We start from the raw sequence: 27,904 nt of genomic DNA on the forward strand, positions 1-27,904 counted from the left end.
GACAAAATCTCTCAGCATTTGCTCGTCTGTAAAGGATTTTATTTCTCCTTCACTTATGAAGCTTAGTTTGGCTGGATATGAAATTCTGGGTTGAAAATTCTTTTCTTTAAGAATGTTGAATATTGGCCCCCACTCTCTTCTGACTTGTAGAGTTTCTGCCGGGAGATCTGCTGTTAGTCTGATGGGCTTCCCTTTGTGGGTAACCTGACCTTTCTCTCTGGCTGCCCTTAACATTTTTTCCTTCATTTCAACTTTGGTGAATCTGACAATTACGTGTCTTGGAGTTGCTCTTCTCGAGGAGTATCTTTGTGGCATTCTCTGTATTTCCTGAATCTGAATGTTGGCCTGCCTTGCTAGGCTGGGGAAGTTCTCCTGCATAATATATCCTGAAAAGTGTTTCCCAACTTGGTTCCATTCTCCTCGTCACTTTCAGGTACACCAATCAGACATAGATTTGGTCTTTTCACATAGTCCCCTATTTCTTGGAGGCTTTGTTCGTTTCTTTTTACTTTTTTCTTTAAACTTCTCTTCTCGTTTCATTTCATTCATTTGATCTTCAATCACTGATACCCTTTCTTCCAGTTGATCAAATCGACTACTGAAGTTTGTGCATGCATCACGCAATTCTCGTGCCATGGTTTTCAGCTCCATCAGGTCATTTAAGGACTTCTCTACACTGGTTATTCTAGTTAGCCATTTGTCTAATCGTTTATCAAGGTTTTTAGCTTTTTTTGCGATAGGCTTGAACATTCTCCTTTAGCTCGGAAAAGTTGGTTATTACCAATCATCTGAAGCCTTCTTCTCTCAACTTGTCAAAGTCATTCTCCGTCCAGCTTTGTTCCATTGCTAGTGAGGAGCTGCGTTCCTTTGGAGGAGAAGAGGCGCTCTAATTTTTAGAATTTTCGGCTTTTCTGCTCTGGTTTCTCCCCATCTTTGTGGTTTTATCTACCTTTGGTCTTTGATGATGGTGACGTACAGATGGGGTTTTGGTGTGGATGTCCTTTCTGTTTGTTAGTTTTCCTTCTAACAGTCTGGACCCTCAGCTGCAGGTCTGTTGGAGTTTGCTGGATGTCCACTCCAGACCCTGTTTACCAGAGTATTACCAGAGGAGGCTGCAGAACAGCAAATATTGCAGAACAGCAAATGTTGCTGCCTGATTGTTCCTCTGGAAGCTTTGGCTCAGAGGGGCACCCAGCCGTGTGAGGTGTCATCAGTCTGCCCCTACTGGGAGGTGCCTCCCAGTTAGGCTACTTGGAGGTCAGGGACCCACTTGAGGAGACAGTCTGTTCACTCTCAGATCTCAAACTCCGTGCTGGGAGAACCACTACTCTCTTCAAAGCTGTCAGACGGGGACGTTTAAGTCTGCAAAAGTTTCTACTGCCTTTTGTTCAGCTATGCCCTGCCCCTAGAGGTGGAGTCTATACAGGCAGGCAGGCCTCCTTGAGCTGTGGTGGGCTCCACCCAGTCTGAGCTTCTCGGCTGCTTTATTTACTTATCCAAGCCTCAGCAATGGCAGGTGCCCCTCCCCGAGCCTCCCTGCAGCCTTGCAGTTCGATCTCAGACTGCTGTGCTAGCAATGAGTGAGGCTCTGTGGGCGTGGGACCCTCCGAGCCAGGTGTAGGATATAATCTCCTGGTGTGCCATTTGCCAAGACCATTGGAAAAGGACAGTAGTAGGGTGGGAGTGACCCGATTTTCCAGGTGCCATCTGTCACAGCTTCCCTTAGCTAGGAAATGGAATTCCCCAACCCCTTGTACTTCCCTGCCTCACCCTGCTTTGGCTCACACTCGGCGGGCTGCATTCACTGTCCAATAAGCCCCAGTGAGATGAACCTGGTACCTCAGTTGGAAATGCAGAAATCACCCATCTTCTCCGTTGCTCACGCTGGGAGCTGTAGACTGGAGCTGTTCCTATTTGGCCATCTTATAACCTCCCCCAAAACTCTTAATTCTAAACCCACATATCCCCTATAAAAACATGCTTTGCCTCCTTCCTTCCTCAGCTTAACATGGCTCTTCTTTTCCCCTCATGCTCTACACTTTACCCTCCAACGTGTTCAAAACACATCCAGAATTTATCCACTTTTCTCCATCTCTACTCCCTCATCCTAGTCCAAACCACTTTCATCTCTCACTTGGATTAATCTTAACAGAAACTCACTTGTTTCTCTGCTTCCTCTGGTTCTCAGCTGCCCTTTCCCCCTTCCCTTGCCCTAAGAGCCAGAGTAGTTTCTTAAAAATTCCAATCAGAGGCCGGGCGCAGTGGCTCATGTCTGTAATCCCAGCACTTTGGGAGGCCGAGGCGGGTGGATCACAAGATCAAGAGATTGAGACCATCCTGGCTAACACGGTGAAACTCCGTATCTACTAAAAATACAAAAAAATTAGCCAGGCGTGGTGGTGGGCGCCTGTAGTCCCAGCTACTCAGGAGGCAGAGGCAGGAGAATGGCGTGAACCCGGGAGGCGGAGCTTGCAGTGAGCCAAGATTGCGCCACTGCACTCCAGCCTGGGTGACAGAGCCAGACTCTGTCTCAAAAAAAAAAAAAAAAAAAAAATTCCAATCAGATCATGCTGCTTCCCTTTTTAAAATTTCATGAAGGTTCCCACTGCACCTTGAATAAAATCCAAACTCCTTACCCTGATCTACAAAGCCCTCTCCAACTGGACTCCCCACTGCTCCTCGCACTGCTCCCCCTTATCTGCTCCAGCCACTCTGGTCTTTCTCATGCCAAACTCCTTCCTGAGCTTGTTCCAGCCCTGGAACACCCTACCTAAAGATGACCTGGCTGCTTTCTTCCCCCATTTAGTTCTCGGCTCAGTGTCACCTCCCACCTTCTCAAAGACCTTTCCAGATCACCACAGCTAAGACAGCACTCCTTCCATTATGTTTACCATTTCAGGCTGGGCGTGGTGGCTCACACCTGTAATCCCAGCACTTTGGGAAGCCGAGGCAGGCAGATCACTTGATGTCAGAAGTTCGAGGCCAGCCTGGCCAGCATGGTGAAACCCCGCCTCTACTAAAAATACAAAAAATTACCCAGGCGTGGTGTTGTGCCACCTGTAATACCAGCTACTCTGGAGGCTGAGGCAGGAGAATTGCTTGAATCCGGGAGGCAGAAATTACAGTGAGCCGAGATCACGCCACTGCACTCCAGCCTGGGCGACAGAGCGAGACTCTGTCTCAAAAAAAAAAAAAAAGTTTACTTTGTTTTCCTTTCTTAACAGCCCTTATGGCCTGAAATTATCTTAGTTGTTTATTCACTCTGTGAGAACAAGTCCTTGTTTATCCTGTTAATCATCATATCCTCTATGATTAGAAAAGTGAGAGCAGGGCCTGACCTTAGTAAAGACTTGAATAAATATCAGTTAAATATTGAGTGAATTACACATTTCTGACTATTATACTCAAAATAATTTTCTTCCTGGAAAATTGATCTCAAAGGGAAAGCAAGGTGATTTTCGTGTATGTGTGTGTGTGTGTGTGTTTACATAAATGTTACAGAATCTTAGCGTTGACCCAGACCTAAGCTTTCAGAAACAATTTTAACAGGCAAGCTAACACACAGAGCTGTTCTCTATATTGAATGTTATGACTGATCTTGACAATACACCGGATAGGAACTCCATTTCATTCCTGCATTTCTTAAAATGACTAACACACTTTAACAAGGTTTAATTATGACAAATATATCCTTTCTCAACAGTGCTTAGAAGTTTATAAACATGCCAGGATCCTCTGACGAGAAATCAGTCAGTAAGGTTTCCTGGGACACAGTAGTAGCTCAATAAATATTTACTAAGTGAATAATATTTTATTTTATTTTGAGACAGGGTCTTACTGTCACCCAGGCTGGAGTGTAGTGGCAATTATGGTTCACTACAGCCTTGGCCTCCTGGGCTCAAGCAATCCTCCCACCTTAGCCTCCCAAGTAGCTGGGATTACAGACAGGTGGCACCATGCCCCAGCTAATTTTTGTATGTTTTGTAGAGATGGGGTCTCACTTTGTTGCCCAGGCTGGTCTCGAACTCCTGGCCTCAAGTGATCCTCCCACCTTGGCCTCCCAAAGTGCTGGGATTACAGGCATGAGCCACCACACTCAGCCATGAATGATATTTTAATGTTTTCTAACTATGCAATGTTATTGAAGAAATACTTTTCTCTAGCTTCAAATAAGCTAGTATCTTTGAGGTATCAAAAAACAAAACCAATGCTCACAAGAAAACAAAAGAGGAAATGGAAGTTTTTATTAGTGAAATAAGTCAGTTTATTTTATTTCCAACAAGGCCTTTTCTCCTATAATTAAGACAAACCATTTTACACTTTATAATAACATAACTTAGTTTTTAGTATTTTCAAAAGGAAAAGATTTTGGGTGGGGGGAATTTAGGAAATCAAATATTTTAGAAGGAGTAACTAGAGAAGTTACTTTTTCAATCTTAATATAGTAACAGGTTTGTCTACCATGTACATTACCCAGCATTTTTTCTTATAAGGAATCTATCAAGTACTAGCCAACAAATAATCTACATTTAGAAACTGAGGGTAGAAATGTCTATATTTAAATAGGAAACAAGCATCTAAAATACAAATCACATGTCTTTAACAAGGCAATTTACATAATTAGGTGTAAGTTTTTAATTAACTTTATATTCCTTGGGATCCTAGCAAACACTCAGTTGACTGTATCTCAAGCTCAAACTGCACTCACCTGGCCGTAAAGGTAAATATCACAATGGAATTGGGCCTGTTTGACTAGGGAAAAAGATCACTTCAATATTGCACATTTCCTTTCTTTAAAAACAAGGATTAAGTCAGGGCCATCTTGGTTCTGAATCTCTCCATTTTTGTTGGGAGAAGACTAACCATCTCTTTACTAAGTTCTAGCTCAACTTCTATTTCTTGGGCAGCCTCAGGATGCTTTTCACAGTAATCAACAATAAATTTGTAATGTTCCAATGATGTTGCCAAATTTTCCAACTCTTTCTTGGGATCTGCAGTGATGATTTTACCATAGAGACGGGCAACTCGAAACTTGGCTAACATGGCAGGGCGAAGAACATCTTCCCCTATATGCTCAGGGAATACTTTATTTGGGTCTCTCAGGGAGTCTAAGAAGAGCTGGTAGTACTTCAGCGCTGACTTATTAAGATTATTTATTTTTTTTACAATGTGTGAATCGGGATCCCTTAGCCTGTCAGCAATGGCAACCTTCAAATCCATCATATCATAGTAAGCATGTGCAATTTCAAACTGGATCTGTCTGTTGACCAACAGGTAATACTGTGGATTCAGGTCTACAGTTAGAGGCTCTAGCATGGCTATTCTGCGTTTATGCATCTTGCACCGTCTCTCCATGTCAGTTTCAAAGAATGCAAGCACCTTAAACAGAGCACTGTGGTCTTGGACAACTTCAATATGGTCAGTGACATAACCATCAATCTGAAAGAACTCTTTTGCCTCAAAGACATAGTGCTGACCCAATAAGAAAAGTTCTCTGGCTTCTTCAAAATCTAAAGGTCTCAAGTAGCTCACTTTCTCTTCTACTGCAGAGATGGCATCACACAGCTCACCGGTTCCAAACTGCACAGCTTTTTTCCGAATGCTTTCCTCCTCATCTAGTTCTTTTTTCCTTAAAGCTCTAAGTTCAGACTGTTTATCAAGATCAAGCTCTCCTATGTTGTCCTGAAGGAAAAATAAATAAATTATGGTTAAGTAGGACACTTACCTCCTGCTGTTAAATAACATTAAAGCAAACTTCAGAGTTTTTTAGAAAAGTCTCTTACTTTCCAGCCTGGTTTAGAAGGGTATCATAGTCTTAAACACCTTTGAAAACTTCTTTCTTTCTTCCAATTATATTAAAAACTCAAGAAATGTGAAAAAAAAAAAAAAGTATTTAAATAGACAAGCTGCTTACATATCGTTTATTCTGAGGAACTGAAATTCATTTACAGTTACTCCTTCCAATAAGATAAATGCTACCTGTAAAAGTACTTTGAGAATTGTGAAACATTATATACATGTGATACATTACTCCCAGCACTTTGGAAGGCCAAGGCGGGCAGATCACGAGGTCAGGAGTTCAAGACCAGCCTGGCCAACACAGTGAAACCCTGTCTCTACTAAAAATACAAAAATTAACCAGGCATGGTGGCAGGGGCCTGTAATCCCAGTCACTTGGGAGACTGAGGCAGGAGAATTGCTTGAACCCAGGAGGTGAAGGTTGCAGTGAGTGGAGATCGTGCCACTGCACTCCAGCCTGGGTGACAGTGCAAGACTCCGTCTCAAGAAACAAACAAACAAACAAACAGACTGTAATCTACATCACAAAAATATTTCACAAGGATGCCATTAAGATTAATGCTACCATGTTTATGCTATTAGTTATTTAGTGAAATATATCAGACAGAAATGCTCTAGGTCTCTTAAAGACATCAAAATGAACAAAGTTAAATCTACCTTCCTAGTTAAAGTTTTCTCCTCTACCTCTTGGGGGTGGGGAATAACTAAGAATAACTAAGGTGGTTAAGAAATAAGAGTAAGCTCTTCCTGGCCAATAAAATTAAATAACAGATCCCAAGGCTTTTTCTTCTTTTCTTTTCTTTTTTTTTTTTTTTGAGATATAGTCTCGCTCCGTTGCCCAGGCTAGAGTGCAGTGGCCGGATCTCAGCTCACTGCAAGCTCCGCCTCCTGGGTTTATGCCATTCTCCTGCCTCAGCCTCCTGAGTAGCTGGGACTACAGGCGCCCGCCACCTCGCCCGGCTAGTTTTTTGTACTTTTTAGTAGAGACGGGGTTTCACCGTGTTAGCCAGGATGGTCTCGATCTCCTGACCTCGTGATCCGCCCGTCTCGGCCTCCCAAAGTGCTGGGATTACAGGCTTGAGCCACCGCGCCCGGCCCCTTTTCTTCTTTTCACTTGACACTGTCTCACTAGTGATCTCTCCACAAACCCTTCAAGGTTTCCAAATGCTCAGAAGATGAAGACAACAATGCTTCAAAGCCTTGATTGCTCCAGCCCCTTTCTAACTCTAACTTTACCTTATATCACACTCCCTCTCCCTCAGCTCCAACCTCACAGCCTTTGCTCCATCCCTTCTGATATCATCCTCCCTTACGCCACAGAACTTCTAAACATGCTGCTTCAGCTCCTTGGCATGGTGTGCCTTCTTTTCTTCAGGCTAGGTAACTCCTACTTACTCATCCCCAGAGCTTGCTTGTTATTTCCTCCTATTGTGCCTTCTCATATCATGTGTCTCTCCTTTGTGGAACTTAGCAAAACTGTACTTTTACATGAAGTCAAAGGCTAGGTTCATTTTTGTCCATCATAGTATCCTTGGCCAATGACTAGCACAGGTTTGGCATAAATACTTAATTGAATAAATATGTGTACGTCTTAAAGCTTGAGCTGGGCTGGGCGCGGTGGGTCACACCTGTAATCCCAGCACTTTGAGAGGCCGAGATGGGCGGATCACAAGGTCAGGAGATTGAGACCATCCTGGCTAACACGGTGAAACCCCATCTCTACTAAAAATACAAAAAAGATTAGCCGGGTGTGGTGGCGGAAGCCTGTAGTCCCAGCTAATCGGGAGGTTGAGGCAGGAGAATGGTGTGAACCTGGGAGGCGGAGTTTGCAGTGAGCCGAGATCGCGCCACTGCGCATCGCGCCACTGTGCTGCACTCCAGCCTGGGTGACAGAGCGAGACTCCATCTTTAAAAAAAAAAAAAAAAAAAAAAAAAAAAGCTTGAACTGAAGAAGGTCTTTCAGATAAATACACAGATGATACAGGATGAAGTTAAGGTTAAAAAAGAAAGTCAGGGCCGAGCGCAGTGGCTCACACCTGTAATCCTAGCACTTTGGGAGGCTGACATGGGTGGACTGCTTGAGCTCAAGAGTTCAAGACCAGCCTGGGCAACATGGTAAAACATCGTCCTAACAAAAATACAAAGAATTAGCCGGGCACAGTGGCACACACCTGTGGTCCCAGTTACGTGGCAGGCTGATGTGGGAGGACTGCTTGAGCTGGGGAGGTGGAGGATGTAGTGAGTGGAGATCAGGCCACTGCACACCAGCCTGGGTGACAGAAACTCCATCTCAAAAAACAAAATTGGGTTTAAGGAAAATCTGAGTAATTTAGTAGCATGGCAAGTATGTGAGTTTAAACTAACCAAGTGATGAAGTTCTAAGTTCCCAGACTAGAAACATCAACTGAATGAAAGGTAAGGGTCAAATCATAGTGCATTATGCTTGACACAATTACTTCAAACGTATATCATAAGTCTCTAAATCTTGTATACTTCCTTCCTTCCTGGGCTGCTTGTTTATCTACATGTTCTCTCTAGGATGCTTCCTTAAATTAGCCTACTGTTTTGCTCCAATAGTCCCTGCAACCCTCCTTTTCCAGCTTTCCTTACCTGACCAGAAGAAACTTGACAGCTCTTCCTGGCTCCAAATTCTCTAGACATAAAGCCCATAGTTTTTCTCCCTACTTCCTGTCTTTCCTTAATATGCCTCCTCTTTACCCTCTAACCTCTAAAATGATCTTTATCTCTTCAAGACCTATGCTTCTGATGTGTTGAGGTTTGTTTAGTTTTCTTTAGTCTAGTAGTTTCACAAGGTTCTACATTATTTACCACTGACACAATATGGATTTGTGTCCGCGGCCAAGTCTCACGTCAGACTGGAGGAGGGACCTGGTGGGAAGTGACTGGATCATTGGGAGCAGATTTCCTGCTTGCTGTTCTTGTGGTAGTGAGTGAGCTCTCTCATGAGATCTGATGGTTTCGAAGTGTGTAGCATATCCCCCTTTGCTCTCTCTCTCTCCTGCTCTGCCACAGTAAGACACGCTTGCTTCCCTTTCACCTTCTGCCATGACTCTAAGTTTCCTGAGGCCTCCCAGTCATGCTTCCTGTTAAGCCTGAGGAACTGTAAGTCAATTAACCTCTTTTCTTCATAAATTACCCAGTCTCAGGTGGTTCTTTTTCTGTTTTTTTTTTGAGACAGGGTCTCACTCTGTTACCCAGGCTGGAGCGCAGTGGTGCAATGTTGGCTCACTGCAACCTCTGCCTCCCACGCTCAAGTGATTCTCCTGCCTCAGCCTCCCCAGTAGCTGGGACTACCGGTGCACACCACCATGCTTGGCTAATTTTTTGTATTTTTGGTAGAGACAGGGTTTCAACATGTTGTCCAGGCTGGTCTCAAACTCATGGGCTCAAGTGATCCACCCACCTTGGCCTCCCAAAGTGCTGGGATTATAGGCATGAGGCGCTGCACCTAGCCTCAAGTAATTCTTTATAGTAGTGTGAGAACGGACTAATACAACCACTAAAGATTATTATACTTTTATCAAGCAGAGTCCCATGTAAAAAAAAAAAAATTATCATACTTTAATACACACATATAAAAAAACAAAAGCACAATGACTCCCCCAGGAAAGCTTCCTATGTATCTACAATTAGCATATTGCATCTAAATGATTAATTTTATTATCCTCCCTAGTGGTTAGAAACTAGGATTGGGTATAAATTAATAATGATGATGGTAGTTAACATTTATTAAGGACTTAGTATGTCTCAGGCACTTTTCTGAGGCCTTAATATATACTGATTTAACTCTCATAACAACAGTATTAAGTACTATTATCTCCAACTTATTTGTGAGGAAATAGAGGCAAAAATATATTAAGTAAATTGCCACAAAGACATAGCTACGAAGCAGCAGAGCTGGAGTTCATACCTACCTAGTGTGTTTCCAGAGCCCATGCTCTTCACTGCCATCACTTCTGCTTCTATTTTTGAACTATTACATGAGCTATTTCTTAAAAGTCTACCCTTTTAGATTTTATCAAGTCCATGCTGTGTGTAAGATAACACTGAGAAGTATATAAAGATTAGTAAGGCCTTGGCCAGGTGTGGTGGCTCACACCTGTAATCCCAGCACTCTGGGAGGCTGAGATGGGTGGATCACTTGAGGTCAGGAGTTCGAGACCAGCTTGGCCAACATGGTGAGACTCCGTCTCTACTAAAAAGTCAAAAATTAGCCAGGCATGGTGGCAGGCACCTGTAATCCCAGCTACCCGGGAGGCTGAGGCAGGAGAATCCTTTGAAGCCGGGACGCAGAGGTTGCAGCTGCAATCACACCACTGCACTCTAGCACTCTCCAGCCTGGGCAACACAGCAAAACTCCATCTCAAAAAAAAAAAAAAAAAAAAAGATTAGTTAGGCCAGGCACAGTGGCTCACACCTGTAATCCCAGCACTTTGGGAGGCAAAGGCGGGAGGATCACTTGAACCCAAGATTTCAAGACTAGCCTTGGCAACATAATGAGAGCCAGTATCTACAAAATAACTTAAAAATTAACTGGACATGGTGGCACATGCCTGTACTCCCAGGATGAGGTGGGATGATTGTGTGAGCTGGGGAGATCAAGGGTGCAGTGACCCATGACCATATCACCACATGCCAGCCTGGGCAATACAGCGAGAGCCTGTCTTTAAAAAAAAAAAAAAAAAAAAAAAAGAATATGACATAGTTCCCAGCTCTCAAGAAGCTTATAGTCTAACCAAAGAGAAGTCTTCAAGGAAGACGTAGTATTTAAGATAGGCCTTGAATGATAAGTAAGATTTTATTTATTTATTTATTTATTTGAGATGGAGTCTTGCTCTGTTGCCCAGGCTGGAATGCAGTGGTCCACTCTCGGCTCACTGCAGCCTCTGCCTCCTGGATTCAATCAATTTGATGAGTACGATTTAAAACCAAGAAAAAAATATTTATGAAAACATTCTACACGCCTTTCATATTAAACACAATGTGACCCCAGTGAGCACAATCCCCACTATGAGTTTTTACTTACAATGTCCTCATTTAAGAAAGAAAAAGGCAACTTCTGACTGCATTACCTGCATGGAGAGTTGGGCATTCTGCATGAGAGTCAAACAGTATTTGATCCAGCACCTTGCTATTTCCCCCTTTCTTTGATGATAAAGCTCTGGCACCTCTCCTTCAGCTTCAGGAGCTAAAATATACATGTGATTTGTTTAAATTAATGGTCACAACTGTAATTTTCATTGGGTACTGTAATTTTTTTATATCACTTTTTCCTGACTACAAAAGTAACAGATCTTTACTGAAGCAGGGGGCTCGGGGAAAAGGGAAGAAAGATCCACTCCAAATCCTACTATGCAGAAGCACTCACTATTATTTTTGCATATTTCTTTCTCATACCACAAACACTTTATTCATATCATTATCAACTCTTAGCTTCATTTTTAAGTACACCATTATATACAATTAAATAGATATTCCATTATTTAGCCATTCTTCTAATTCTAACCTGGAATTTGTTGTTTCCATTTCTGTACTATCACAAAAACCTCTATGTCACACAACACATGGTTGTGGAGAACTTGGTGCTAAACTATTCAGATGACCTGCTTCTGGGTCAGAGTGTCATACATAGCAGGGCAGCTTTCTTGCTGCAATCTATTGAAAGTCAGCCCTCAACACAAAGGTTTAGAAAGTTTATACACACACACACATTTTTTTACACTCGAAACATGAATGTATTTGTGCAAAAATCTGCCTGGATTTTGGATTACTTCCTTAGGGCAGGTTCCTAGGAGTGGAATTTACTGAGTAAAAGAGTTTACACAATTTTAAATAATTCACAACATATAGCCAAATTATTTTCAACATATACGCCAACCAACAATATATGAGAATGTTCAATAAGAACATTTTGAAAACACTGGACACTGTCATTTTTTCAGCTATTTTGAAGAGTAAAAAAATAATATCTCACAATATTATTTTAAATATAGTATAGTATTAAATAATATCTCGGCAATTTAGTTTTTGTTCATTTTTTGAGACAAGTGCCTCTTAGACTTCAACTAATCTATAATTAATTCAATGTAGCTAATAAATTAGGGGAGAAAGCAACTATTTACTTTGATAATGTGCATTCCTTTAACTCTTAAGAGTCTCTGCACTTTTCAGATCCACAATTAGAATGTCCATTTGTAAGGAAGACATGATGTTTCAAAATCTAAAACATCGTAAGAAGGTTGGAAACTGTTCAACTGTGAGTTATAGAATCAAACTATTTTTAAAAATAAACTATTTTTAAAGAAAATGATGAACTTACTACAAAACCTGTTAAATGGCTCAAAGATACATGTTAACTGTGATTTTCTAAGACAAAATGAAACACTATACATAAAAAGATGGATATTTGGCTACATCGTTTATGCATGTAGTATTCCAACCAAAAATATATCATCTGAATGGTGGCATAAGGAAACATCACACAAACCCCAATTGGCAGTAATTCTATGAAATAACTGGCCTATATTCTTCAAAAATGTTAAGTGATGAAAGGGAAAGAAAGGCTGAGGAACAATTCTGGATGAAAAATGCCTAGAGATGTGACAACTGAATGCAATATGCAATCTTGAACTGTATAATCCAGTACTGGCAAACAAATGCTAGAAGGAATATTATGGCAACAACTGATGAAACAGAAATATGCAGTGTAGACAAAAGAATTGTATCAATGTTACTTTTGTTTTTTTAATTTCTTTAAAAACATAGAGGTAGGGTCTCACTATGTTGATCAGGCTGGTCTTGAACTCCTGGCCCCTCCCATCTTGGCCTCCCAAAATCTAGCATTACAGGCGTGGGCCATCATGCCTAGCCAATGTTACATTTCTTGAATTTGATAAATGATCTATGATTATGTAAGAAGATATTCTTCTTAGGAAATATATATTGAAGTATGAAAGGGTAAAGGAGCCTAATGTATGTAACCTTCTCTCTAGTGGTTCAGAGAGAAAAATAAAATTTGATTCCAAGCGAGGAAAATACTAAAAATTGGTGCATTTAGGAGAAGGGCATATGATAACTCTTCTGATCTTGCAACTTTTCAAAAGTTTAAAATAATTTCAAAATAAAATACTTTTTAAAAAGCTATGTAAAACATGCAAAGGTAAACTTACTGTCTTCTGTGGCTGAGATCTTTCCAGTTTGACCAAAAATGACATTAGCAGCTGATAAACAGTGCCTGGCCTCCATAAAGCATAGCTATTGGGGAAATAAACAACATTGAATGTGACTATCATACAGCTTTATTTGCAACTGATACTTGCATAATTTCTTTTAATACGGGAAAAGGTATAAAATCAGATAAAAATACTACAAAGGAGGCCCTATAGAGTTGCAGATCATTCAGAAGGTATAAAAGATATATTATCATATTATCTGGTTAAAATGTAACCTCAAAGGTTAAAATATTAATGCCCCCAAACTCCTAATAATAATCCACTCGGGCTGAAAGACAACTGCCAATTGAAAGTTAGCTCTCCTTATTTAATCAATAGATATACAGGAATGGCTGTCATCCTAGGCTTAAACTGTCTCAAAAAGTCCTTTAGGTTCAGTCTAAATAGCCAAACTCCCACGCACAATAAATTCTTAGACTATTTACATTGTGTCAGGACTGAATTTTTTTTTTTTCCTTACGAGATAGGGGTCTCACTCTAGCCCAAGGCTGGAGTGCAGTAGCACAATCATAGTTCGCTGCAGCCTCAACCTCCTGGGTGTAAGGGATCCTCCCACCTTTAGCTTCCTGAGTAGCTGGACTATAGGCACATGCCACCAAGCCTAATTCTGGGGTTCCTCTATGTTGCCTAGACAGGTCTCCAACTCCTGGCCTCAAGCAATGCTCCCACCTTGGCCTCCCAGAGTGCTGGGGTAATAAATGTAAGCCACCTTGCCCAGTCTGAAGATTTAATTTTTATTAGGTTTATAGAGCCCTTTTACATCCTACTATACACAGGCAATTAGGATAAATTTGGATAAGGAGAGACTCCTATGTTCTAAAATCTTTGAAATTTACATACAATAAGGCTTCCCACCAAATTTTGAAGTCAACAGATTTCTACAGATGAACTTTATGGAACTGCTTTACCAACACTCTTGAAGACTTCATAATTCAATTCTGGGCAGGGCAAACTTCTCAAACAATTAGAGAAGATCTCCTTATTAATAGAAACATTTTGTATTTGTCATGTAAGTCAAAGGACCACCCAGCAGAAGTTCAAAGTTAAAGTCCAACTTTTAGTTGGAAGCCACCCTCATTAAATAGAATGTCTACTTAATTATAGTAATACCTGAAAGGCTTTAAATGGTTGGCTATAACTTTAAAATCGCAGCATTAAATGTGTCTTTCCATTATGGCAAATTCAGAAGCCATCTTGAGAATAGCTGGGCATGTCAAGTATTGGCCCAGCAACATCTATAGATAAAAATGTGTTAAATCTTAAAAGCCAAAAGAAAGTTAGAGTTTATATAATGAAACTTTAATTATCTCTCTATAATCCAATCCCTTAACCATTATCATCATTTCAGCTTTGTCCAGATTGGCTCCCTGTGAGCAATCGCTGCTAGAACAGTGAGTATCTTAGGCCCTCTAGGTGGCTGGTAAATGTGGGACTTTAGCAGCTGCCAGGTAGGGATTCACCACGTAGCAAAACCTCATCACTGGAATCAGATGAAGATGACAATGATATAAATGACAATTGCATTTTTAAAAACATGGTTCAAATCCCTCTTTTTGCAATACGACTTAGTTGGTTTTAACAAAAACTTAAAAAAGATTTTGGCAAAAAATAAAAGTGCAGGGTGTGGGAAGTCTCATGAAAATTATTGCATGCTCCACATAAGTAATGCTTAACAACTTTAAATTTTAAATCACACTTTAATATCTAGATATCTTAGTACTGCCAATATCCATGGAGTTTTAAGTATTAATTAAAGTCATAGTGAATACATAATTTTAAAGTTGCTAAACAGAATGAACAAGGGGCCTCCAACAGCTGTAAAAAAGATGTCACAAGCAGAGGCACTGGATAACACTTTGGATGAGGACAATGAAATGGATTCATGAGAATTAGTTAACTGAATGCTCTGATATATGCAGTAGCGTTACTTACACACTTGATCTTAGACCAAAGTCCTAGAAGCGATGCTGCAGTCACCACAGCCCTTTCTCTCCTGCTAATAGCTTTTCTGAATGAAATTCTGTGGGACAATACTTTAATCATAGGGCGCATTTACAGAACCAACGCTAACGAAATGCTCAAAAAGGATAAAGGCCCAAGAATAAGGCAGCAGGTTACCAGAGAGATGAAAGAAGGAACTCTGATAAGCAGAGAATTACCAAAATTTCAGAGAGGCTTGCGAATTAGAAATATAAATAAAAGTAATTTATATTGCCGAGATGTCTTATTAAGGATTAATAGGAAAATCTGGTTAGAAAAGGTAGTGTAAAATTATTTTAGCATTAAAAACTCTTAGGGATTAAAGGAATAAATGGGTCAATTAAGGGTACATCAACATGATGTGAGCAATGCTTTTTAAAATTTTTATGAGAAATTCTGATAAACAGTTAAGCTCAAAAACACTGTCTCTGTTTAACAATCCAAAAGAAGTATGTCATAAAGACCTAGAACTTTGGAACTCAGCAGACATATTTCCAACATTAAAAAATTATTACAGAGTTAATTCTGAAAAATAACTGAAATGCATCACATGCTTTTATCAAAGCCCACATTTAACAGTCAACTTCCTCAGTCAAATTCTCAGAGTTATGAGATTACCATTACATAAAGATAAAGATATATCTACAAGATAAAATCTGCAATTTAAGGTAATACCTCACTAAAATGAGTTGAGATAGCGTGCCTATGTTAAAAAAAAGAATTGGTCTTAGGTAACATGTAAAACAATGACAAAACTTGGTATTTTAAAACTTAAAATAATTCATAAAACAAAAAGCTACAAAATTTTAGTACACGGGCAAACTGAGCTGCATTTTCGGGTCCAGTTGCAAATCATAAAATACAAGCTACCTGTTTTTAAAAGATAGTATTTTCAAGGTACTACTGGTTCTATTTTTACCCTCACTATTGGTACTCTGTTAGATAACTACTTCAAGATGCTTACCTTATTGATGTAAAACTGTGACAAGGTAGCAGCATTGATAGCCCACTCTATAGGATGGTAGGCATTATGCTCAAGCTGGCGTTTTAGTGTACTATGGCAATAGTGAGCAGCCTTCTCAAACATTTCCAGATGCTGGTAGACTTGAGCTAGGTAATATAGGTTATGAGTATAAACCTTTTCAAATCTGTAAAGAAAAAATAAACCAATATTTGTGTAATGGTTTACTTTTTTTTTTCCTGAGACAGAGTCTCACTCTGTTGCCCAGGCTGGAGTACAGTGTCGTGCTCTCGGCTCACTGCAACCTCCGCCTCCTGGGTTCAAGCAATTCTCCTGCCTCAGCCTCTCGAGTAGCTGGAACTACAGACGCCTGCCACCGTGCCTGGCTAATTTTTGTATTTTTGGTTGAGACGGGGTTTCATCGTAATAGTCAGGCCAGTCTCGAACTCCTGACCTTGTGATCCACCCGCCTCAGCCTCCCAAAGTGCTGGGATTATAGGCGTGAGCCACTATGTCCCGCCCATGGTTTACATTTTATAAGTAAATTTCACACATATTTATTTTGATCCTCCCACCAACCCTTTGAGTTGGATTTGTTTATTGTATCTATTTGACAGATAAGGAAACTGAGTCTCAGGTTTGAACAAGGTCACATAACACGTAAGCGGTAAATGGAGGTTTTACTCATGTCAGAATCCCCATTCTGTAACCTTTATAAGTGCCTTTTTGAACAATCACTTATCTATGCTATGCGGAAATATTTGCAAGGGCTGATTTCTACACCTACTCACCTTTTTGATCTCTCTTGTTCAGTAAGTTTCTCTTCTTCAGGAAGAAAACGCTCAGTAGGATCAAGAGGAGGACACCCAACCTACAATTAAGAAAAACAAAAGCTCTTTAAAGTTTTAAACTGTAAACACCAAGTGCCCTCTTCTGGAGGACCTGGAGAAATCAACTTTTACAAGCCAAATACATTTCATTTTTTCCTAGTTCATTTTTATGTTACTCAAGAAGTAATCTTCCGTTTTTTTAATTTGTATTTATTTATTCAGACACGGTTTCTGTCACCAGGCTGGATTGGAGTGGCACAATCTTGGCTCACTGTAACCTCCGTCTCCCGATCCTCCCACTTCAAGCAATCCTCCTACCTCAGCCTCCCAAGTAGCTGGAACTACAGGTGTGCAACACCAGGCCTGGCTAATTTTTGTATTTTTTTGTAGACACAGGGTTTCACTATGTTGCCCAGACTGGTCTTGAACTCCTGGGCTCAAGCAATCCACCTGCCTTGGCCTCCCAAAGTGCTAGGATTATAGGCGTGAGCCACTGCACCCGGCTCAACAAGTAATTTTCTTAACCATAAAATCTGAGTCAAACAAATAAAAGATACCCTGTAAGTTCACATTTGACAAAATTTTACTGTTGTTGCAGTTAAACTGCAAATATGCAAAAAATTCACCAATTTGCTTTTAGATATATATAATTCTTTAAGTATTTTGTTTTTTCTTTTTTTAAGTTCTTATTTATTTATTTATTTATTTATTTAGAGATGGGGGTCTTGCTCTGTTGCCCAGGCTGGTCTTGAACTCCTAGCCTCCAGTGATCCTCCTGCCTCAGCCTCCCAAAGTACTGAAACTAAGGCATAAGCCACTGTGCCCAACCTCTTTAAGTTTTTTTTTCTTTTTTTGGAGATGGAGTCTCGCTCTTTCACCAGGCTGGAGGACAGTGGTGCCATCCCGGCTCACTACAACCTCCGCCTCCCAGGTTCAAGTGATTCTCCTGCCTTAACCTCCTGAGTAGCTGGGATTTCAGACATGTGCCACCACCCCCAGCTAATTTTTATATTTTTAGTAGAGACGGGGTTTCTCCATGTTGGCCAGGATGGTCTTGATCTCTTGATCTGCCTGCCTCAGCCTCCCAAAGTGCTGGGATTACAGGTGTGAGCCACCGTGCCTGACCCCTCTTTAAGTATGTCAAATTGCAATTTTGTCTGGTAAAAGAGCTCTGTTAAAAACTTGCATAAGCAAAACAAATAAGAAAAATGTATATATTTCTATAGTAGTAGTATTCTAAACTGGCCACTAATAAAAATCAAATGAGAGATTTTAATATTTATTCTGATATTTTTTTCTCAAGAAAATAAGAAAAGTATATTACCCCCTTTCAATACAGGGACATTAAAACCAGATTCTATTATGTATTGCCTTGGGCAAGTCACTTGATCTCTTGTGTTTCTGTTTTTTCGTCTATAAAATAAGGGTAATAACAGTATCTATCTCATGAGGATTAAGTGAGTTAATATTTATAAATCACTTACAACCCCCCTTACGTCTTCCAAAAGAACAGAACTACCTAACCTCTGCCTCATTCTACTTCTTTGAGGATAGTCCCATCTAGAAGCATACTCTTGCTTTTAACTGAATTCATTACACTCAAAACGGAACAATGCTTCCCATAAAAATATGATTTTACATTCTGGATGTGAATACTAAAAGCATCACAACTTCGGCTCCCAGGATTCACAGAAAGTAAAAATAACTAAGACAGGAAGCAAGGCCCAAGGCAAACACAATAGATAAGTAATTCTTCAGAGAACTCCTCAACAATGCTGAGGGCTGCTTACCAAGCATACCCCTGTCTAGATGAGGGGAATTAATCAATATATTATTTTATGCACATACTTCACTGTTATGGCTTTCACACTTCATAAGTAATATTAACAGTCAAATCAGTATCTTCTTTTAACTGAAATAGAGGTACAACTAAGCACAAGGAATTTCACTATATGTGTTATGTTTCCATATAAATACTATTTTTAATGAAATACTATTGATGCTTAGTAACTTTTTTTTTTCTTTGAAAAGACGGGTTCTTGCTTTGTTGCTCATGTTGGTCTTGAACTCTTGGCATCAAGCAATCTTCCTACCTCAGCCTCCCAAAGTGCTGGGATTATAAGTGCAAGTCACTGCACTCAGCTTTTACATTTTATTTATTTTTGAGACAGGGTCTCTTTTGGTTGCCTGGGCTGGAGTGCAGTGGCAGGATCCTGGCTCACTGCAGCTTTGACCTCCTGGACTCAAGCCATCCTCCCACCTCAGCCCCCCAAGTAGCTGGGACCACAAGCACACACCACCACACCCAGCTAATTTTTGTTTAGTTTTTATAGAGACAAGAGTATCACTGTGTGGCCCAGGCTAATCTTGAACTTCTAGGTCAAGCAATCCACCCACCTCGGCCTCCCAAAGTGCTGGGATTAAAGGCGTGAGCCACGTGCCAGGCCTCAGCCTTTACATTTTAAATTAACAATTTCACATAGAAGACTGTGAGTCTAAAAGCAAGAAAGGGGAGACTAACATCTCTATTTGGCCTTGTGGCACTCTGCTCTTGTTAGTACTTCAGGAAGAAAGTTAAAATGCCAAGGTGCGAGGCTGGGCATGGTGGCTTATGCCTGTAATCCCAGCACTTTCGGAGACTGAGGTGGGCGGATCACTTGAGTCCAGGAGTTCAAGACCAGCCTGGCAACACAGTGAAACCTGGTCTCCAAAAAAATAAAAAATTAGCCGGGAATGGTGGCGGGCACCTATAATCCCAACTACTTGGGAGGCTGAGGCAGGAGAATTACTTGAACTCAGGAGGTGGAGGTTGTAGTGAGCCGAGATCACACCACTGCACTCCAGCCTGGGCAACCAAGCGAGACTCCGTATCAAAAAGAAAAAAATAAATAAATAAAGACAGAATCTTACTCTGTCACCCCGGCTGGAGTACGGTGGTTCGATGATAGCTCACTGCAACCTCAAACTCCTGGGCTCAGGTGACCCTCCTGCCTCAATCTCCCAAGTAGTTAAAACTACAGGTGTGTGCTACCACATCTGGCAAATTTTTTAATTTTTTGTAGTGACAAGGCCTTGCTGTGCTGCCCAGGCTGGTCTCAAACTTCTGGGCTCAAGTGATCCTCCAGACTCAGCCTCCCAAAGTGCTGGGATTATAGGCATACCGAGCTTCTTATATTCTTTTGTAGTTAAGCATTCTGATGCCTGAATTTAGCAAACATAATTTTGTATGTTTAGTCTCTTTTATGTGATATCCAATGTTATTTCAAGTTTTTTAATGTTATAAAAGCACTTTATTAATGGATTTTTTTTTTTTTTTTTGAGACAGGGTCTCACTGTCGACCAGGCCGGAGTACAGTGGTGTGATTTCGGCTCACCGCAGCCTCTGCCTCCCAGGTTCAAGCGATTCTCCTGCCTCAGTCTCCGGAGTAGCTGGGACTATAGGAGTGTGCCACCACGCCCGCTATTTTGTATTTTTAGTAGAGATGGGGTTTCACCATGTTGCCCAAGCTGGTCTTGAACTCCTGACCTCAAGTCATCCACCTGCCTCGGTCTCCCAAAATGCTGGGATTACAGGCATGAGCCACCATGCCCAGCCGTATTAATGGATTTTTAAAGCAGATAGCTGTGACAAATAGTAATCCATAAGAAAATATTGTGCCTGATAATTTCCCTTTCATATTAAAACAAGTTTATTAAGGAAACAGATGGTAACACAGTGGCTTGTCACCTTTGCAGGCTGTGACCCTAAAGTGAGAGTCTTCAGTGTTGGCTCCCCAGAGCCCTAGAAGTTCTACAGCATCTCTTTTGTACTACTGCAGTGGGGAGGAGGAAGAATCTGTAGTAGATTGGGCTCTGGGTCCTTCTAACCTGCTTAACCAGAGTAACTCAATCAATTTTTATATGCTGCATTTTCAGAAGAGTTTCACGGGCTTAAAAAAAAAAAATCATTGAAAAACCATTGCCCTGAAGCAGTGGTTCTCAAAGTACAGTATAGTACTTAGACCAGCAGTATAAACATCACCCAGGCAGGACCTTGTTAAAAATGCAAATTCCGGCCGGGCCTGTAATCCCAGCACTTTGGGAGGCCGAGGTGGGTGGATCACAAGGTCAGGAAATCGAGACCATCCTGGCTAACAGGGTGAAACCCTGTCTCTACTAAAAATACAAAAAATTAGCCGGGCTGGTGGTGGGCGCCTGTAGTCCCAGCTACTCAGGAGGCTGAGGCAGGAGAATGGCGTGAACCCGGGAGGAGGAGCTTGCAGTGAGCTGAGATCCTGCCACTGCACTCCAGCCTGGGTGACAGAGCAAGACTCCATGTCAAAAAAAAAAAAAAAAGCAAATTCCTAGGCCCCACCCCAGAACTATTAAATCAGAGCCTGGATGCCCAGTCTGCTCTGCTTTCACGAGCTCTCCAGATTTTGATGGGTGCTAACATTTGAGAACCATTCCTTCAAAGATTTCAGATGTTTTGTTAAAGTAGTTCTTGTTTCCTTCAAGTAATGCTATTTTCATGGAAAACCAAAATAAAATATTTAAATTATAAATACAAAAACATGCAAACAGTATTTTAGGATAACATTAGAATAATATTTCCTTTATAATGGTATTTAGACTAGGTTGCCATTATGTCCTATCCAAGAATTATTTTTTTTAAACCCTGAAGTCTTTAATATGCAATAATTTCAGCTATTAGGTGACTTCCCAGATAGCTCTATAGAGAAGTTCCTGGGCACAGTGAAGAGTCACACCAATATTACGAATGAGGGATTCTTACTATCAATTCTTGACTAGTTTCAATCAAAACTTAAAAATTATCTGACATGTAACATACCTCTTTCATATACTGAGTATATAGGGCTTCTGATGACTCTAGGTAAGCCTGTGCAGTTTCAATTTCTTCTCTTTCAGACCACAAGATACCCAGGTTATTCTGGAAAACAAAGAAAAAGAGAAACAATGATATAAGACCTCCAATTAAAGTAAATTTCATAGTTTTAAAGTCAATACTTACCAACCAAATAGTGGAGTTGGATTACCAATTAATTATTCACAATGATATTGACCTTATGTAGTGCAGCAGGTAGCTGCTAAAATCAACCCCCAATGATCTCTGCTTCTGGGTATTCATGCTCTTATGTAATCTCTTCCCCTCGAGTACAGGCTGGTTTTAGTGATGTGCTTCTAACAACCAGACTATCACAGAAGCGATGGAAAGTCATTTCCAAGATTAGTTAACAAAACCCTTGGTTTCCATTTTGGGTGCTATCTATTGCCTGCTCTTTTTTTTTTTTTTTGAGACAGAGTCTCACTCTGTTGCCCAGGATGGAGTGCAGTGGCGCAGTCTCGGCTCACTGCACGCTCTGCCTCCCAGGTTACTGCCATTCTCCTGCCTCAGCCTCCCCAGTAGCTGGGACTACAGGTGCCCGCCACCACACCCGGCTAATTTTTTGTATTTTTAGTAGAAGACGGGGTCTCACCGTGTTAGCCAGGATGGTCTCGATCTCCTGACCTTGTGATCCACCCGCCTTGGCCTCCCAAAGTGCTGGGATTACAGGCATGAGCCACTGCGCCCAGCCAACTGACTGCTCCTTAAGAAGCCAACTGCCATGTTGTGAGCCACCCTATGGAGAGGCCCATATGGAAAGGAAATGAGAGAGGTCAACAGTCTGAGGCCCTCCGTCAAAAAGCCTGTGAGGAACTGAATCCTGCCAACAACCATGTGAGTAAGTTGGAAATGGATCCTCCTGGAATCCCAGCCTTCAAGTATTACTGCGAGCCCCAGCAGGTCAACAATATGATGTGGGCCTTTGAGTAAGGGGCAATCAGCTAAGCCGTGGTGAGATTTCTGAGATAATAGACAAAGATGGATCAGAAACATATAGTGCTTTGAAAATACTATGCTCTTCCAGAGACCTTTTTTAAAAAAAGAAATAGGCTGGGTGTGGTGGCTCACACCTGTAATTCTAGCACTTTGGGAGGCCGAGGCAGGCAGATCACTTGAGGCGAGAAGTTCAAGACCAGCCTGGCCAAAATGGCGAAACCCCATCTCTACTAAAAACATAAAAATTAGCCGGGAGTGGTGGCACGCACCTGTAATCTCAGCTGCTTGGGAGGCTGAGGCACGAGAACTGCTTCAACCTGGGAGGTAGAGGCTGCAGTGAGCCGAGATCGCACCATTGCACTCCTGCCTGGGCGATGGAGCAAGACTGTCTCAAAAACAAAACCAAAACCAAAAAATTATATATATGGGCCCAGCACAGTGGCTCACACCTGTAATCCCAGCACTTTGGGAGGCCAAGGTAGGCAGATCACTTCAGGTCAGGAGTTCGAGATCAGCCTGGCCAACATGGCGAAACCCCATCTCTACCGAAAAATAAAAAAAAAAAATTAGCCGAGTGTGGTGGCAGATGCCTGTAATCCCAACTACCTGGGAGGCTGAGGCAGAAGAATGGCTTGAACCCAGGAGGTGGAGGTTACAGTGAGCCAAGATCATGCCACTGCACTCTAGCCTGGGCTACAGAGTGAGACTCTATCTCAAAACAAAAAAAAAGTATATATGTAGTGGAGTTAGTCTACCTCACTTCCCTTGGAATAGTCAGCCCTTCAGGCACAAGGATACTTCTGAGGCTGGCCTTCTACCATCTTTTGCCATTTCCCTAGGGAAGGAACAGGTTAAGGAAACAGAGTTTTTAATGCAGAAATTCTTAACCTCAAGTCTAAGGACCCCCAAGGCATCCATAAAGAGAATTCAGAGTCCACGAATTTGGATAGGGAAAAAAAAAATACAAATTTCTTTTCACTAATCTCCTATTAAAATATAGCATTTCTTTTCATTATGAACACAGGAAACAAATTGTAGCAGTATTATAGGACCTGGGACTTTGCAAACAATAGAAATAAAAAAAAAAACCTATTATGCTAGTTTGCAGGTATCTCAAAATATCATTTATGCTCATCGTTACTTTAAAATCATCAAAGATATTAGATACATCATATAATGTGTTAATAAAGAAGTATATATATTACTATATCACACATTTTGTTTTAAAAATCTTTTGGGCCGGGTGCAGTGGCTCACGCCTATAATCCCAGCACTGTGGGAGGCCGAGGCAGGCAGATCACAAGGTTAGGAGTTCAAGACCAGCCTGACCAACATGGTGAAACCCCATCTCTACTAAAAGTACAAAAATTAGCTAGGTGTGGTGGTGCACGTCTGTAGTCCTAGTTACTCAGGAGGCTGAGGCAGGAGAATCGCTTGAACCCAGGAGGTCGAGGTTGCAGTGAGCCGAGATTGCGCCACTGCAATCCAGCCTGGGCAACAGAGAGAGAGACTGTCTCCATAAATAAATAAATAAATAAATAAATAAATAAATAAACAAACAAACAAACAAAAATATTTTGGCTGGGCACAGTGGCTTATGCCTATAATCCCAACACTTTGGGAGGCTGAAACTTGAGCCCAGGAGTTCGAGACCAGCCTGGGCAACACAGTGAGACTTTGTCTCTATTTGAAGAAAAATGAAATAAAAGTGACTTGATCATTCCACTGGAACATAGCACTTTGGTCTTCTGGCTTCACAAAATATATCCATTGTATAATTTTTTTTTATGTGACTTGAGATCAGTCCTCAGTATCCAGGACTATAGGTCATACTGATAATGTTGTGAGATTAGATAGTTCTCTCCTCTGTTACTTATGAGGTCCTTTCCAGGACCTCATTAAACTACGTAAGTAATAGAGGCTTGACATAATAGATGACCTTATTAAACCTCATAAGTAACAGAGACTTGAAGGGTGATAAGGTTTGGCTCTGTATCCCCATCCAAATCTCATGTTGAATTGTGATCTTCAGTGTTGGAGGAGAAGCCTGGTGGGAGGTGACTGGATCATGGGGGTGAATTTCCCCTTGCTGTTCTCATGAGATCTGGTTGTTTGAATGTGTGTATCACTTCCCTTTGCTCTCTCCCCTTCCTGCTCCAGCCATGTAGGATGTTTGAGCTTCCCCTTCACCTTTTGCCATGACTGTAAGTTTCCTGAGGCCTCCCCAGCTATACCTCCTGTGCAGCCTGTGGAACTGTGAGCCAATTAAACCTCTTTTCTTTATAAAGTATCTAGTCTCAGGTAGTTCTTTATAGCAATATGAGAATGGACTAATACAAAGGGCTCTGCCTTCCTAATAACTTACTGAATGTAATTTCCTGATCTTAGACTTACAAGTCACCTTTTCCTCTTTTTTTTTTTTTTTTTTTTTTTCCTGAGACGGAGTCTCGCTCTGTCGCTCAGGCTGGAATGCAGTGGCACCATCTGGTCTCACTGCAAGCTCCGCCTCCAAGGTTCATGCCATTCTCCTGCCTCAGCCTCTTGAGTAGCTGGGACTACAGGCACCTGCCACCACACCCAGCTAATTTTTCTGTATTTTTTTTTTTTCAGTTGAGACGGGGTTTCACTGTATTAGCCAGGATGGTCTCGATCTCCTGACCTCGTGATCCTCCCGCCTTGGCCTCCCAAAGTGCTGGGGTTAAAGGCATGAGCCACTGCGCCCAGGCTTTCCTTACTCTTTAGTTCAACTTATTTCTCCTTTGATGATAGAAAGTGCTTGGGAAACTCCTTTGACCATGACACCACTATGCCCCACTGCAGCACACTGCACCTAACCTAGGTAGTCTGGAGACTCACCTAGTACCAGAAACTGGTTAGTCACACTCTATTTTTGGGACAGGGTTGTTTTGGCCTGCTAGATCCAGGGTAGACTATGCCACAGAAAGCAACAATTCTTGGTATGTGACAAATCCGAAACCAAATAGAGACCCTAGAGTATGTCCAAAAATGACTAAAATTCTTCTTCTGGATCATAACCTATTAAGGCCCTGAAGGTAAGGACCATGTAAGGAATCTAGAATGCCTTTATTTATTTATTTTTTAATTTAATTTAATTTTTTTTTCAAGATGGAGTCTCACTATCACCCAGGCTGGAGTGCAGTGGCGCGATCTCGGTTCACTGCAACCTCTGCCTCCCGGCTTCAAGCAATTCTCCTCTCTTAGCTTCTTGAGTAGCTGGGATTACAGGCGCCTGCCACCATGACTGGCTAATTTTTGTATTTTTAGTAGAGAGGAGGTTTCACCATGTTGGCCAGGCTGGTCTCTAACTGCTAACCTCAGGCAATCCACCCGCCTTGGCCTCCCAAAGTGCTGGGATCACAGGTGTGAGCCACTGCGCCCAGCCTATTTATTTTTTTGAGACAGTGTTTCATTCTTGTCGCCCAGGCTGGAGTGCAGTGGCACGATCTCGGCTCACTGCAACCTCCACCTCCCGGGTTCAAGTTATTCTCCTGCCTCAGCCTCCAGAGTAGCTGGGATTATAAGCGCCCAACATCACACCCGGCTAATTTTTGTATTTTTAGTAGAGATGGGGTTTTGCCATTTTGGCCAGGCTTGTCTCGAACTCCTGACCTCAGGTGATCCACCTGCCTCAGCCTCCCAAAGTGCTGGGATTCCAGGCGTGAGTCACCACACCAGGCCTGCCTTTATTTTTAAAATTAAATTAGGTTTGGTGTTTTGGATTTTTTTAAGTTTGACTCCACAGAGATAATCACTATTGACATTTTATTTGAATTATTATTACCTGGTTTTTTTTTTTTTTGAGATAGAGTCTTGCTCTGTTGCCCAGTCTAGAGTGCAGTGACACAATCTCGGCCCACTGCAACCTCCGCCTCCCGGGTTCAAGGATTCTTGTGCCTCAGCCTCAAGAGTAGCTGTGATAACGCACCCACCACCACACCTGGCTAATTTTTGTATTTTCAGTAGAGACGGGGTTTCATCATGTTGGCCAGGCTGATCTCAAACTCCTGACCTTAAGTGATCCACTCGCCTCGGCCTCCCAAAGTGCTGGGATTACAGCCATGAGCCACTGTGCCCAGTCTTTATGTGAATTATTCTTTAAATGCAATATAAATTCTACTAAGGGTAGAAAAGCTACAATGGAAGGTCTGGCATCTTTCACATATCATATCCTTGCCATCATATCAAACTAGGTAAGGAGAAAAGTAAAATACAAAATAAAAACAGCTAAAAAAGTATTACTGGTAAATTCTGTCAAACATGTAATGAAGTTTAACACCAACACTACACAAATACTTCCAGAAAAGAGAAAAGGACAGAACACTTCCCATATTAAACCAAAGATATAACAAGAAAACTACAGACTAAAATCCTTCATGAACATAGATGCAAAGATTTTAAACAAAATTTTAGTGAATTCAGTTCAACAATATATAAAAAGGGTAATACATTATGACCACATGGAGTTTATCCCAGGAATGCAAAGTTTAACATTTATAAAAATCAATGTAATCCACACTATTAACAGACTGAATATGAAAAGGCATGATCAGCTCAGTAGATACAGAATGAAATAATAATGTGGAGTGGAAAAAAGGTATACCAAAACAAGAGTATATACAATATGATTTCAGTAACATAAAATTCTACATAGGCTGGGTACAGTGGTGCATACCTGTAATCCCAGCACTTTGGGAGGCCAAGGCAGGCAGATCACTTGACGCCTGGGCAACATGGCAAAACCCTGCCTCTACAAAAAATACAAAAATTAACTGGGCATGTTGGCGTGACTGTGTAGTCCCAGCTACTTGGGAGGATGGCTTGAGCCCAGGAAGCAGAGGTTGCAGTGAGCCAAGATCCTGCCGCTACACTCCAGCCTGGGTGACAGAGCCAGACCCTGTCTCCAAAAATAAAATAAAATAAATTTCTACATAGTCCCAGCTACTCAGGAGGCTGAGGTGAAAGGTTCACATGGTCCCAGGAGTTTGAGGCCAGCCTAGGCAACACAGTAAGACTCTGTCTCTAAAATAAAATAAAAATCTACAAAATGTAGGGTTGGGGCAAGCAGAAGGGAGGAAAAGAATATAGGAGAGAGGGAGGGACTACAAAGGAGCACAAGAAAACTTTTGGTGGTAACAGGTATGTTCCTATCTTGATTGCAGTGATTGTTTCACAGGTATAAATACATATGTCAGGCTGGGTGCGGTGGTTCATGCCTGTAATCCCAGCACTTTGGGAGGCC

At 41.4% G+C, this 27,904-nt stretch overlaps 1 protein-coding gene across 1 annotated transcript in view; it reads right to left on the reverse strand.

Annotated features, from left to right (window-relative positions):
• Nucleotides 1-4,224: 4,224 nt before the first annotated feature.
• Nucleotides 4,225-27,904, reverse strand: part of KIFBP (kinesin family binding protein) — a 30,767-nt gene continuing 7,087 nt past the window's right edge. The window contains exons 2-7 of the mRNA XM_007963233.3: nt 21,655-21,753; nt 16,785-16,864; nt 15,997-16,180; nt 12,990-13,074; nt 10,893-11,008; nt 4,225-5,682 (exon numbers count right to left, since the gene is read on the reverse strand). Coding sequence (XP_007961424.1) covers nt 4,807-5,682; nt 10,893-11,008; nt 12,990-13,074; nt 15,997-16,180; nt 16,785-16,864; nt 21,655-21,753 — 1,440 coding nt within the window. The 3' untranslated portion in view covers nt 4,225-4,806. The remainder of the gene's footprint in view (nt 5,683-10,892; nt 11,009-12,989; nt 13,075-15,996; nt 16,181-16,784; nt 16,865-21,654; nt 21,754-27,904) is intronic.

Source organism: Chlorocebus sabaeus, chromosome 9 (assembly GCF_047675955.1).
Source record: "Chlorocebus sabaeus isolate Y175 chromosome 9, mChlSab1.0.hap1, whole genome shotgun sequence".
In the NCBI taxonomy this organism is placed as follows: Eukaryota; Metazoa; Chordata; class Mammalia; order Primates; family Cercopithecidae; genus Chlorocebus; species Chlorocebus sabaeus.